We start from the raw sequence: 14723 nt of genomic DNA on the forward strand, positions 1-14723 counted from the left end.
CAAAATACAATTTAAAAGGCTGTGATAGGAGAACATTTTTAAGACGACCGGTGGTAAATAGACTAGATCCCAAGTACACAAATAATGTCACTCAAGTATGTCTGTGTCAATATTATGGTGTTGGGGTTGTTTTTCAGGGCAAGGTATGGTTATAATTCGTATCATAAAAGATTATCGCCCCTATCGGCAATAACATGTGAAATTAATGTTCCCATCGAAGGGAAAAATGATATCGTGATATTCCCATGAACTTTTCATTCACAATAGTTGGTTTTGTTCGTAACAGCCGTTTATTGTTTAAAAAATTTCACAACATGGGGAATTTTTTCCTGTGAACAAAGTTTTTGAACGAAAAATAGGAATAGGGAACATATTTCATGTGAAATTTTGATTCGCGATATGGGTGAATTTGACTGCAATTGGATACAGATCTAATTTTAACAATGTTATGATTCATATGCTGAGAAAAATATGCCCCTAGTTTGGAGATTCCATAACGAACAATGATCCCAAAGACACTTTTAGGGATGTATCCGAGTGGTTACATTCCAATGAAGTACCTTCGCTGTGATGCAGTAATAAAAAACAAGGGATATCCAACAAAATACTGAGTCATTAAAATAGTCAGACAATTCTTTTAGAAATGAAACGACGACAAAACTTGTCAAAAACTCAAAATATCATAATACAATTATCAGGCCTGTCACACATTTTATTCGGAATGGATTCAATTCCGTAGTTTTTATTCCGAACGATTTCGTTTTAGATTCTTCAGATTCCGTGTAACTTATTAATTCAAAAAATATTTAATAATTCTATATTTCTGATTTTAATTTGGTAACCTTTTTAATATTGAAACAAAAGGCAAACTTTTGGTACAGAAATTGATTAAAATGATTAGAAAAATAAATAAATACAAAGAAATATCAATTCAACTTTGAAAACTGAAAGTGGTTTCATTCCGAAATAAATTTTCGTTTTACTTTTTCTGAAGAAGCAAAATGCGGAATTAATTCCACTTCCGATCGGAATGGAATTGTGTGGCAGGCCTGTATATCATCTAAATAAAAATTGTATTAGATTTTCAAAAAAATACAAATGATATTTTTACAAAATAACACTTTTTGTCAGAACTTGAAAAGAGACCTAATTCGGGTTGTCGTCTATTTTTGGGATTATTTGAAAAATTAAAACCATGTTTTGTTAAGAACTAAATTTTCTTTATACATTGATATACATTTTTATAAGCTTTCATATCAAAATAAGCTATAAAAAAACTACTAAAATCAAAAAAGTTGATAAATGTTTTTTTTAGCCAATCTTAACAAACACTATACTTATAACTTATAACAAATGTTTCAGTTTTCTTTCCAAACCCATTAAAAAATTTAAAGTCAGGCAAAACCGGACTAAGTTACAGGTCGATAAGTTGACGAACATCACTGAAAACGTTTTTTTTTTTAAATAAGTTCTGAATTTAACAAATATTTTAATTAAACTCAAAATTTTCTTCATCATTATTCTACTTTACATTATTCTATTTTTTACTTACTCTAATTATTTTCCGTTTTTTTATCGTTTTCTCCTGCAGCGCCAACAAAAAACTTGAATCTCTAACACGAGAGCACTCAATAGAAATAACAAAACTGAAAGCCTTACTTAAAAAAGAAGAAATCGCCCGATCATCCATACATGAGCAATTGGCTCAGAAGACTAAAGAAAACGCCGAACTCGTTAAGATATGTGATGAACTCATTTCGGGTCAAGGAAGTTAAAGAGAAGGATCATTTTTTGTTTGATCCTTTTGATCCCAATAAAACATATTGAATGATATTTTTTTTTTCATTTATTTGTATTCTTTAATTTTAAATACTAATTATTTATTTAAAATGTTTTCTAATTTGTATTCTAGTTTCCTAAATAAGAATGATTTAAGAGAAAGAAACAAAAAAACTTAGAAAACACACACAGTAAAGCGCACACACACATACAAAAAACAAAAAAACTATAAAAGAAAGCAACCAAAAATCCCTAATAATTAATTTTATTATTAATTTAATTTGTTTTTTGTTGTTGTTGTAGAGCATCCGGTTGTGTTTCTTAAAAAGGCGCTTTAATTTAATGTTTGTTTTTTAGTTCAGAGAAGAAACAACAAAAAATAAAACTCAACTCATTAAATTTAATGTTATTTTAAGTAACAAATAATAATTAATAATAATAATAAAAGAATAGAAAACAAATACAAAAAGAAAGTAATACTTTATTCATTTAAAATAAGGAAAGGTACTTTACACGTACTACATACAAATACATACTCGTATTAGAGTGAATGAATGAAAAATATGTAGAATGCAAACCATTACAGGTCACATACATACACAAGTTAATTATATTTTTTTTATTTCAAAAAAAAAATAATAATTTTCTAACCTAATTGTATTATTTGCTGCTAAATAAAATTTTTTTATTTTAGTTTTTTTTACCTCCTGTTTTTAGATTGTTGAGTTTGAAAAAAATCTGTTAATTTTTATGTTAAAATAACTTTAATCATAAACATAATACAATACAACTTTACTTTAAATGTTGTTTTTATTCCCTATTAAATAATTTATTTTCCTATTTTTTTTTTCATTAAATCCTTAGTTTAACATTTATTTAAAATTTTTTTTATCAATTGTATTTTTAGTTAAGCTTAAAATTATTAAAACAAAAACATATTTAATACTAAAACAAACTGATTAATAAAATAAAACAATTATAATAAAACAGAAAACAAACATGAATGTAATGTAATGAAACAGAAAACTATTTAGTTTTTTATTTATTGTATAAAATAATAAGTTGTATTATGGAATTTTGTAAGTTTTTTTTTTTAAATTTCATGTTTTAAGTACGAGGGTTATTCTTTCCTAAACCTAAACAAAACTCTCTTTTCACACATGGATGTTACATGGCAATACATTTTTAAGAATTAGGTTTTTGGCTCGCACCCAGTTAGTCACGTCTTCAAGACATCCTCAATGATTCCTCGACGACATATGGGGTATAGCCAGAACAAATCGTCAAAGGCCTTATCGAATAAATGTCGCGAAAATCGTGGACGACTAAAAGAGAGACAATGTCGCTCAGTTTGTCGTTTAAACAATAACAAGTTCGGCTATAAGTTAACAGAAGACCAAGACATGGTCGCTTATATTGTCGTCTACGGCCATTTTTCCAACTGGGCTGTAGGTACCTATCTAAATAGTTGTCATCTATAATTAATGATTCTTACTGAAATAGGAACTTCCAAAAGAGGTGTATTTTTAATCGTCATTTTATAAATTCATAACCACATACATACATTTCATTTTGTTTCTTAATGTATATATAATCACCCCTATCGCGAATCAACATTTCACATGAAATATATTCCCTTTTCCTTTTTTCGTTCATGAACTTTGTTCACGTGAAAAAAATTCCCCTTGTTGTGAAATTTTTAGATGGAATTTTGTAAACAATAAACAGCTGTTACGAACAAAATCAACTACTGTAAATGAAAAGTTCATCATGATATTCCCGATAGCTATTTTCCCTTCGAGAGAAATGGATATTTCATGGGAACAAAATTTCACATGTTATTGGGGATAGGGGTGAATATGATAAGGTTGGCTACCAGTGATGGTAGTTGTGAAGTACAAGAAGCATGTTTGAACATCTCCCTATTTTGTGCTAATGCCTTCATTTCTCCACAACTCTTGCCGCTGATATTTACTTCGGCCTCAATATGTCTTCTTCATGTATGAGCTGAACGTCCTCTTCTTCTGTTCCCTTGCGGGTTCCAGTGGCATTTTCGCCATTTCGTTTCCTAATTTCAATCAATAGGATTTGTTGGCTTGTTCTTTCCCAAAACGTATGATTAAATATGGATCTCGGCCAGAATACACTTAGGATCTTGCGGTTCACGTACGCAGAGATAATGAGAGTGATTTCCAAATAGGTGTTAGGCGGTCAAATGTTGGCTGATATTTTAAATTTTACTTGCAATTATTGCAAATAAATCTCTGCATGTTGCATTAATACGTAAAGTTTTTGTCTTCATTACATTTATTTTCAAATCTGCTGATTTCGCTGCCAGCGTTACGCTTCGTAAGTTCGCCGCGAGATGCGAGTAGCTGTGAGCCAGTAGACAAACATCGTCTGCATAATCAAGATCGTTTAGACGATCCTGTAATCCCCACACTATCTCCCTTCCGATATCGAAGGCTCTTCCAATTAACTTTATTAAACATTCCTGTTGGACACCTATCCCAACTCTCACTGCTAATCCCTATTTTAGAACTATTGCTAATCCCTAGAAAGATTACCTCTAAAATGTCGTTTCCACTATTCAAAAAATAATTTTAAATTACAAAAATGAACATTTCTTGTTCTCAATAATTAAGTTTATTGAAATTTTCAAAGATACAAATTTAATATAATAAATAAATGCATTCTAGGTTTTCAAAAAGATTTTGTAAATTTTGTTAATCGGGGTTGTCATAGATTCTCATCATTTTCGGAATCGGTCTCGTGAAATCGAAAATTATCGGTTTTATATTCGATCTAGAATTAAATTCTTTATCGATTAAAAAAAAAATTACATTGGATTTCATAAGTCAAATGTAACTTTTTTCAAAATCGAAATAACATCCAAATACCGTTACCAAATTAATCCAAATTAGCTTTACTGTTATCTTTTAACGTTTTGGAATCGGTAGCCAACCTTTCGTTCGTAAATGCAGTCAGTAACAGTGCATCACTGCAGCATAACTAAAGTTTAGGTTTCCAAAAAAGCATATTTGCCATCATTTCCGCAAATTTTTTTTTAAAGGTCGTTGCATCAGTGATGCACAAATTCACTGCATTTAAAGAGTTTCGGTGGCTATTGCCAATATCAAAAAATATTTTATCGATATCGTTTGCTAATCTTGCTCGCATGTGTTTAGCAACAAAAAGTACAATTTTATAGTCTTATATCTCGCGGTTCGGACAGGTGATTTTATGTGTCGCTTAGGATATTATTAAGACTATACCAGGATTGAATAAATTAATACAGATTAATTATTCGACCTTGAACTGTTAGAAAAAATTGTATTCGATTAACTTTTACAAATACGTAAATATCCCCACTGAATTAAATTCCGACGGAAATGTAATTTATTCCGTATTTTGCTAATTCAGAACAAGTAAAATTATGAAAAAACTTTCAGTGTTCTAAGTGGAATTGAATTTTTTTAAATAATTTTAATCCATTTAGTTTGAGTTATTTTCTAGTTTCCGCTCTATGTTTCTCTTTGATTGCAACCATTCCGATCGAAAGATTAAATTGAATCGAATACCAAATATTCCGATTTGTTCTGAAAACATTTAAATTTTAAGAATTTGGCAAAGTTTTAAGCGACTATTCTAGCGTCAGATATATCAGGCCTGTCACTGAATTCCATTCCGATCGAAAGTGGAAAGTGAAAAACGCTGTCGAATTAAAATCAGAATTATGAAATATTTTTGGAATTAATAAATTACACGGAATCTGAAGAACCTAAAACGAAATCGATCGGAATAAAAACTACGAAATTGAAACCATTCCGAACAAAATGTGTTACAGGCTTGATACAGGTGATTTGTTTGCGACCAATTAAGGACACCAAAATATGTGGATTCGTTTTGGAAAGCAGCTTGCATTTGATTTACAGTAAAACTTTCGTAATAGTATTTACTCCATACAAATATCTTTCATTTCATATGTTATTTTCTTTTTAATACCTACATAATATGTATTATATTATAATTTTTCCTTAAGCTGTTAACAATTTCATGTTCAACTATTATTTTTCCTTTCTTTTCAATATTTATTTGTGGAATTTTTCCTTCAATTATTTGCCTTTTCATGCAATAAATAGCTTTATTTCTTTTTAATTTATATTTATGTCAATAATGCAACAAATTTAAATGCAACATAAACAAATTTTCATTTCTAAATACAAAAAAAAACTGCAATTAAATACACGCCATTGCTTTTTTACGACCATTATTATTATTACCATTTTATCATGAGTTGTTCGTTTTACTTTCAGTGTTTCCCAGAATTTCGCTTTCATTTTAATACAAGTTAGAACAAAATGAAAGTAAATGTAAATTCTTAACACTAATTTTATTTGGTTTACATAAAGTTGTGAAAAAAAACAAAAGAAAACAAATTAAAAACCAATTTCAACAAAAAGTTTTTTATAAAAGAAAAATTGTTTAAAATTGGAAAAGTAAATTAATAAAATTAAGGGTGTAATCTACTAAAATTTGTCAAGTAATAGATGAAAATATGACATTACACCTTTATACATTTGTCTGATCTAATAATTGAGAATATATAATTTAAAATTTAAGATATATTGTATGTATAATTTGTTGCTTTCTTATATCAAATATAATAAACTAAACTTAAAGACTTATTTAATCTTATACTATGTAAATTATTATTTAACCTTAGTATTACAGAAAAAATGTGTAAAAGTATTGCAAATTATTAATTACATTAAAGTCAACATTTCAATGGAAGCAAAACAATAAATCTTGACATAAATTTAGCGTTTAAATCAAATCTTTTTTTCTTTCATAACAAATATTGAAAAAAACATCAATCATCTATCAATCTCTTTATTTGATCTTTAGAAATAATAATAAAAACAAAAAAACACATATTCATCACATCAAGCACACACACTCTCTGTCTCTCTCTTATTTTTAAATACTTAATACAGCTTTGTTATACATGATCATCATTATATTTATAAAAAAAAGTCCTTGAAAACTCAATAACCTCCTCGTTCTCCTCTTCCTATTTATAAAAGGAAAAGTTGTTAAAGTTTATAAATAAAAAAACAAATTCTCCCGCAAAAAAAACAAAATATTTAATCTTAACAAAAACAAATTAATAAAACTAACAAAAGAAAACACAATACAAAAAATATATATTTTTTTAGCAAATTAAAATCGTGAAGAGCAAAATAAAAAGAAGAAACTCACAAAGCCTAAAATATCCTGAATCATTTTGTAAATTTCATTTGCTTTTTAGATGACTTTACTTAAATTAAGTATAAACAAATAGAACAAAATGTCCTCTTTAGATTATTTTATAAGTATTTCTTTAAGTATGTAAGAATATGTATTGTATTTACTTTTGGGTACAGTTACAACATGGACAACTCTCCATTATAATTTGTCTTGGAGTATTTAGTACGTATTCCATTTACCTTGGTTATAAATTTAGTTATAATTTGGTTATTTTAAATAGAGAGGAATATTTTAATTTAAAACAAATTGAATAAATAGCAAGATCGTAAAATTAATTACAAATATTTAAAAAAAAACGAAAGCAAAAAAAAACATTAAATATTGTATGTATGTATTCAAAGAACATTAACATGACAAAGAGGAAAAAACACACTCAATTGAGAGTAGAAAAAAATACAGAAATTAAATATAAATAATAAAAATTATTACATTATATACTAAAGTATTACAAGTTTGTTTTATTTTTAATGATTTTTTGATAAACAAAATTTTGAAACCTTTGTGAAATACACATAGAGCGGAAACTAGAAAAAAATCTCAAACAAAACAAGTAAGAGAGCTATATTCGGTTGTGCCGAATCTTATATACCCTTCGCCAAATTATATTTTAAAATAAAAATTTTAGGTAAACAGGATAACAAACAAATTTTTTTTATTAGTGACAAAATTGTAGACATACAAATTTTTTTTTAAATTACTTTAAAACAAGTAAGAGAGCTTTATTCGGCTGTGCCGAATCTTATATACCCTTCACCAAATTATACTTCAAAATACAAATTTTAAATATTTTTAGTTAAATAAAATTTATTTTTTTTAAAATTTTTTTTTTATTTTTTAAATTTATTTTTTTTTTATGAAAAAAAATTCTGGTTTGACCCATTGTAGGTCCAAATTACTGTGGTCTTATATACATCGTGGCAAAGGTCTTTGAAATATCTATCATTAGATATCCATATTGTCTACAGTCGTTGACAAAACAATGGAAACTTTTCCAAATATTCCATATGTAGCCCAAAATTTAAAATATTTTTTTAAAATAAAATTTTTTTTTTAGTATTTTACTTGTATAGTTTAATTTATATAAATTAACTGAAAAACAAACAACATAATTAATTATATTCTGAAAAAAGGGAACAAAATTAAAAATATTCACTATTTCGCTACTGACAAAACAATGGAAACTTTTAATCTTCTGCAAGAAAGAAGTGTAAAACGAAAATAATGTTTAAAAGAACGATGTAAAAAGCATCCTGTTTACAGTTATTTTATTTTTAAATTCTGGTAATTTTTCACAATTTCTTTTTCTAAGTTTTTCGCATAATTGCTTTTTTCAAAGTTAACGAAAATGGCTAAAGTTAAGATTTGTGAAGACTTAAAAAATAAAATAATTAACGATTTTAAAGCTGGTTTAAAACAAAAAAGTATCTGTGACAAATTCAACAATATTCAATAAATAAATCAGCAGTTTCAAAAATTATAAAGAAATTTCGTGAGACCGGTTCTGTAAAAACTTAACATTTAGGTGGAAGATAATATCGAGAGAGTTCAAGAAATTCCCAAAAATAACTTCTCTAGAGGTTGTTAATAACCTAAAATTAGAAATAAGTACCCGAACAGTTAGTTGCAGAGCAAATGAGGCTGGTCTTGGTTGCTATCGTCCTGTGAAAAAACAACTCATTTCTAAAAAGAACCGTTCTGCTCGTCTACAATTTGCCAGGGATCATTTAAACTGGTCGATACAGAAATGGAATACTGTCCTGTTTTCCGAATCCAAATACAATTTAAGAGGCAGTGATGGGAGAACATTTGTAAGACGACCAAAGGGAAAAAGATTAGATCCAAAGTACACAAATAAGACTGTAAAGTTTGGCGGTGGCAATATTATGGTATGGGGATGTTTTTCAGGGCAAGGTTTGGTTCCAATTCATATTATAAAAGATACCATGACAGGTATAGCATACAGAACCATATCTCAATACCATAGAAAATCTATGGGAAATTGTAGATCGTAATATAAGGACCCAAAATTACTCCAGGAAGGAAGATTTATCGGAGGCGGTTATAAGGGAATGGCAAAATATTTCAAAGGAGACCATTGACTCTTTAATTGGTTCAATGCATCGTCGATGTGTAGAAGTTATAAAAAATAAGGGATACCCAACAAAATATTGAGTTATTGCAAAGTTTAGACCATATTTGTTAAAATAATACCTAAGTTTCCATTGTTTTGTCAATGCCGTAATAAAGAAATCTTTTAATTTTGTTTTCTCATTTTTAGAATTTAATTACAGTACGGGCTCGATTTGTGCAACTACCTATTATTGCAACTGACCGATTAGCGCAACAGCCTATTTTTTAACATTACAGTCTTTATAACTGCAACTTTTTCAAAAAACAGACGCAATAAGTGCAACTTTATTTTTTTTTCATATGTAATATTATTCAGAAGTTATTCTATTCTCTATTTACTCTGGTTGTTTTTTTAATCAGAAGCGTAATTCAAAACTATTTGCCAAATAATAGGCACCTAAAAAATACTTTCACGACGACACTGCTCTCATAAAGAATTTTGGCTGTTTTTTTACAGTTATTTTTTATTAAAATATTTTTTTATTTATTCGAGTACATATTATATTTATGGTGTAATGGTGTAATTTTTTACTTTGTTTTGTTTAATAAATGAATTAAATACTTTTTGTTAATTAAATTGCATATTTTTGTTAAAAAAAGAATACAAAATAATAGCGTATATAGTGATTGCTTATTGCAACATTTCGAATATCGCAACAACCCCGATTTCCTTTCGGTTGCGTAAATCGAGCCCGTACTGTAATTATGTTCTTTGTTTTTTGTTAAATTAAGTTAATAAAAGTATACAAATAAAATACTACAAAAATGTTAAAATTTTTTAAAAAATTATTTCAGATTTTAGGCCATTAATGAAATATTTGGAACAGTTTCCATTGTTTTGTCAACCACTGTATATTAATGACTTAGTAATCCAGATATAGGTAAAAAATCGAGGTTTTTTCCTTATATCTCAGCCATTTGTGGACCGATTTTTCAGGTTTTAAATAGCAAACATCTCGAAAGCATGTCTGACAGAATTATTGAAGATTTGGATGCCGAAGATGTCTGGGGTCTTCAGAAAATTTATTTAAACAGACAGACGGACATGGCTTAATCGACTCCACTATCTATAAGGATCCAGAATATATATACTTTATAGGGTCGGAAATGAAAAATGTAGAAATTACAAACGGAATGACAAACTTATATATACCCTTCTCACGAAGGTGAAGGGTATAAAAAAAGATATTTTCGAAATATCTCAGCCATTTGTGGGTCGAATTTATCGATTTTAAATAGCAACAGAGTCAAAAGAATTGCTGATATATTGATGTATGTAAGTTATATAGGGGCTTCAGAAATTTGATTTTCTATAACGATCCAGAATATATACTTTGTGTGGCAACCAAGACCAGTCTCATTTGACCTGCGACTAACAGTTCGCGAACTAATTTCCAATTTTATATTTTTGATAACCAGCCAGGAAATTTCTTAAACTCTCTTGCTATAAAATTATCGTGTCTTAGAGTAACTTTACGAGGTCCTGCTCCCAAATGGTAAATTACAGTCACAAATGTTTTTATAGTTTTCCTAACTGCTGATATATTAATTGAAGACATCAACTTCGTACGAATGTAAAAACTAAAACGTATTTAGATAAACAAAAAAATTCACTTTCAACAGATAAAATAATAAATTAAAACAAAAGACAAATTTTAAAATATTTCATGTATACTTTTAGGAGTGAAAATATATATTTACTTCAAAAGCTTTGTGTTTTAAAATGTTGTAGTTGCGTCTTAAAATAACAAAAAAGCCCTACTAGGGTTCCGTAGTTGAAACTAAAGTCGACTTTACGACTTTTTTTCAATTTTAAAATGTGTGCATATTTAGTTTTAGTATACTTTGCATTTAAGTATTTGTTTAACAATTAAATATTCTACTTTTTTTAGTTAATGGACCCTTTTAGATAACGTAATCGATTGTTTGACTTTTTTTCTACCAAAAAGTCGATTGCTCAAACAATCTACTTATAGAACCTAAACCCTACAATGCAACTATTAGAATCTCAATCCGGCAGCTCTTAACACATAATTACAGTTATTTAAATTTTTATGCGTACGAAACTTTACTTTTTACTAAAAGAAATATTTCTAGAACAAATAAATTTCTTTCACAAAACAACTTTATATTTCGTTACAATACAACTTAAAGATCTTAGAAAAATAAATGCAAATAATGACATCGGTAAGTAAATTCTTCAAACATTTTCTTATCTGGGACACATGGCGTGACGTCCGCCATCAACAGGCAAACTGACACCGGTACTAAATGTGGCCAAATCACTGGCCAGGAAACAAATGGCATTCGCTACTTCATCAGCAGTGCCAGGGCGACCCAAAGCATGAGTATTTTTTGAGTGCTCCAAAAATTTGGCATAAGTCTCAGCATCCATACCACCACGTTTGTGTAGATTAGTAACGGTGACACCAGGATTAACACAATTAGCACGCACACCCTTGGCAGCCAATTCCAATGCTACACAACGAGTAAACTGATCTACACCCATTTTAGAAATGTTATAAGCCAAGACACCAGGGAAGGAACGAATACCATTAACACTCGATACATTTACAATATTGCCATTTGATTTTACAAGTTCCGGTGTAGCCAACATGGTTAAATGGTACATGGAACGAAGATTCGTATTCATAACACGGTCATATTGTTCTAGATTAGTTGTCTCAATGCTGCCAGTCTCTATAATGCCAGCATTATTAACCAAAACATCCAATTTATTTTGATGCTTTAGAGTTTCTTTCCACAATTTTGCTGTGTCGGCCTCTTTAGAAATATCGCCCACTACCAGCTGGGGCTTTTGTTTACCCACTTCTTCACACTGCTTGGCCACTTTTTCCAAATTCTCAACATTGCGTCCGTTTAGCGTAAGTATGGCACCCAGTTTGGCAAATTTAACGGCAGCTGCTGCTCCTATGCCAGAACTAGCGCCTGTTATCAAAACTACCTTGCCAGCAAAGTTCATGTTTATTCTAAATAACTACAAAAGATAGAGGAAATAAAAACAAAAATTAAGAAAATAAATTTATTTTGTTTGTTACTGTGTTGCGTAATCGTTAAGATTGTTTTGAGATCCCGGCGTGTGGTCCCCGCTATCAACAGTTTCCTACTGTAAACGACTAATTTTATTAGTATTGCGGTTGTGATCGTCCGATTAAATTTTAAATATTTTGTTTTTGCATTCGTATTGTGTCAATTTCTTGTTGTCTTTTAATTTCTTCTTTTTTTTTTGTTTTGTTCTCATAAATCGTTAGTTATCAGGTTTCTTTATGTGCAAATCAGGGACGAGAAACATATTTGGTTAGTGGGCCTAACATTTAAGACTAAATTAGTTAACAATATCTCAAAATTTAGAATAGAATATTTCAAATCAAGTTCCCTTTATATGTATTTTCATAATTAGTTTATTTTTAATGTTCACAGTTTCTGTGTTTTCGGCTTTCGGACCGGGGCAGGGTGATAAGAAAGCTAACATATTCGGCTGTTCCGAATCTTATATACCATTCACCAAATTATACTTCAAAATAAAATTTTTTAATATTTTTAGGTAAACAAAATTTATTTTTTTTTTAATTTTTTGTAAAAAAATTTGTTTCGAATTGTTTTTTAAATTTAAATTTTTTTTTAATATTTAGCAAAAAAAACTTTTGGTGATTTTGACATATTGTAGGTTCATCTTACTTACGTCGTTGCAAAGGTCTTTGAAATATCTATCTATAGATATCCATATTGTCTATATTAATGACTTAGTAATCCAGATATAGGTCAAAAATCGAGGTTGTCCTGGTTTTTTTCCTTATATCTCAGGCATTTGTGGACCGATTTTCTCGATTTTAAATAGCAACCGAGCTGGAACAATTCCGAGATATCGTGTAAGTTATTTATGACTTCGGAAAGTTGATTTAAACAGACAGACGGACCTTAATTGACTCCGCTGTCTATAAGGATCCAGAATATATATACTTTATAGGGTCGGAAAATTATAAACGGAATGACAAACTTATATATACCCTTCTCACGAAGGTGAAGGGTATAAAAAGAGACAAATGAAATATATGTATGTGAAGGAAATCGATCGATTAGAAAGAATTTCCTTCTATTTCAAATGTTTTATTAACTATTGGGATATTATTTACTATAACAAATAGGTATCAATTTAAAAAAATTTTATAAAAAATTATCAAATTAATGGATAAGTATCAAGCAACACACAAAACGAAAGTAATAAATTCATCACAACCATGACAGAATCATGGTCGCAACCTTCCAAATAAATCGTCCATCACATACCTATCTGTATATATTAATATTCTTCGGTTAGCGATACGAAATGTTTTACATACATACATATACCTATTTTGCCAATATTTTTTTTTTATTAAAACGCAAAATTAACACATTCGAAATGATTTAAATGTTTATTAACAATAAACACTTACACATATATATACACATAAAAGTACAATTAACAAATTTATCTTGGACACATAGCATGGCGACCACCATCCACAGGCATATTTACACCAGTAATAAAGCTCGCCATATCACTAGCCAAAAAGCATATCACACCCGATACCTCATCAACCTGACCGGCACGACCCAAGGCATGTGTAGCTTTACAAGTTTCTAAGAATTTCGCATAAGCCTCTTCATCCATACCACCTCGTTTATGAAGTTCAGTTATAATAACACCAGGATTCACCGAATTACAGCGCACTCCAGATAATGCCAATTCCAAAGCAACACACCTAGTAAATTGATCTACTGACGATTTTGAAATGTTATAAGCCAAAACATTGGGAAATGATCTCAAACCACATACGCTTGAAATATTAACAATATTTCCTTTGGTTTTCTTCAATTCCGGCACTGCTAACATAGTCAATTGGTATAGGGAACGTATATTTGTATTCATAACTCGATCAAATTGTTCCAAGGAGGTATTTTCGATGGTACCATTTTCTATAATGCCAGCTGCATTTACTAGGACATCTAATTTCTTAAATTTCCCAAGAGTTTCCTTAATAATATTTTCCACATCTTTTTCATTGCACATATCGGCTTGTAGTTGTAGATGATTGCTGGAGTTTACGCATTTTTCAGCAGTTTCTTTCAACTTTTCAACATTGCGGCCGACTAGTACCAATTCAGCACCTAATTTTGCAAATTCTTGGGCTGTTGCTGCCCCAATACCAGAACTGGCTCCGGTGATAAGTACTACTTTTCCTGTGAAATCCATTTCCGTGTGCAAACAATAACTGGAATGCAAATTGATTATTGTGGAAATGTGCCAAGAGACCGGTGTTTGTGTTATGACAAGGTGTTTTCAATGTTATTGACAAAATATTTGTGTTGCCAGATTTATTTCTATGTTTATCTTCCAAAATCTATGGAAAAATTCGATGTACAATGGATACTTTACCTGAAAAAAATATTGGTAAATGTATATTTCTAAGGGCACTGCTACACGTTTAAATTTTAAATGT

The 14723-nt window shown here is 29.3% G+C and overlaps 3 protein-coding genes across 7 annotated transcripts in view; 1 reads left to right on the forward strand and 2 right to left on the reverse strand.

The window, feature by feature from the left end:
• The window catches only part of tacc (transforming acidic coiled-coil protein), a 114450-nt gene extending 111645 nt beyond the window's left edge, over positions 1–2805 (forward strand). For all 5 annotated transcript variants that reach the window (XM_065509125.1, XM_065509133.1, XM_065509108.1 and 2 more), the window contains exon 12: positions 1592–2805. In XM_065509125.1, the coding sequence (XP_065365197.1) occupies positions 1592–1775 (184 nt within the window). In that variant the 3' untranslated portion in view covers positions 1776–2805. The remainder of the gene's footprint in view (positions 1–1591) is intronic.
• Positions 2806–11326: 8521 nt separating this feature from the next.
• On the reverse strand, positions 11327–12422 carry LOC135958246 (3-oxoacyl-[acyl-carrier-protein] reductase FabG-like). Its single transcript, XM_065509144.1, has 2 exons — positions 12279–12422; positions 11327–12217 (listed from the first exon to the last, which is right to left on the reverse strand). The coding sequence occupies exon 2, from the start codon at positions 12200–12202 to the stop codon at positions 11432–11434; it is 771 nt and encodes a 256-aa protein (XP_065365216.1). The 5' UTR covers positions 12203–12217; positions 12279–12422; the 3' UTR covers positions 11327–11431.
• Positions 12423–13636: 1214 nt separating this feature from the next.
• LOC135958258 (uncharacterized oxidoreductase TM_0325-like) lies at positions 13637–14551 on the reverse strand. Its single transcript, XM_065509155.1, has one exon. It carries the CDS (start codon positions 14474–14476, stop codon positions 13712–13714), a length of 765 nt encoding a protein of 254 aa, XP_065365227.1. The 5' UTR covers positions 14477–14551; the 3' UTR covers positions 13637–13711.
• Positions 14552–14723: the final 172 nt, after the last annotated feature.

Source organism: Calliphora vicina, chromosome 1 (assembly GCF_958450345.1).
Source record: "Calliphora vicina chromosome 1, idCalVici1.1, whole genome shotgun sequence".
Classification (NCBI taxonomy): Eukaryota; Metazoa; Arthropoda; class Insecta; order Diptera; family Calliphoridae; genus Calliphora; species Calliphora vicina.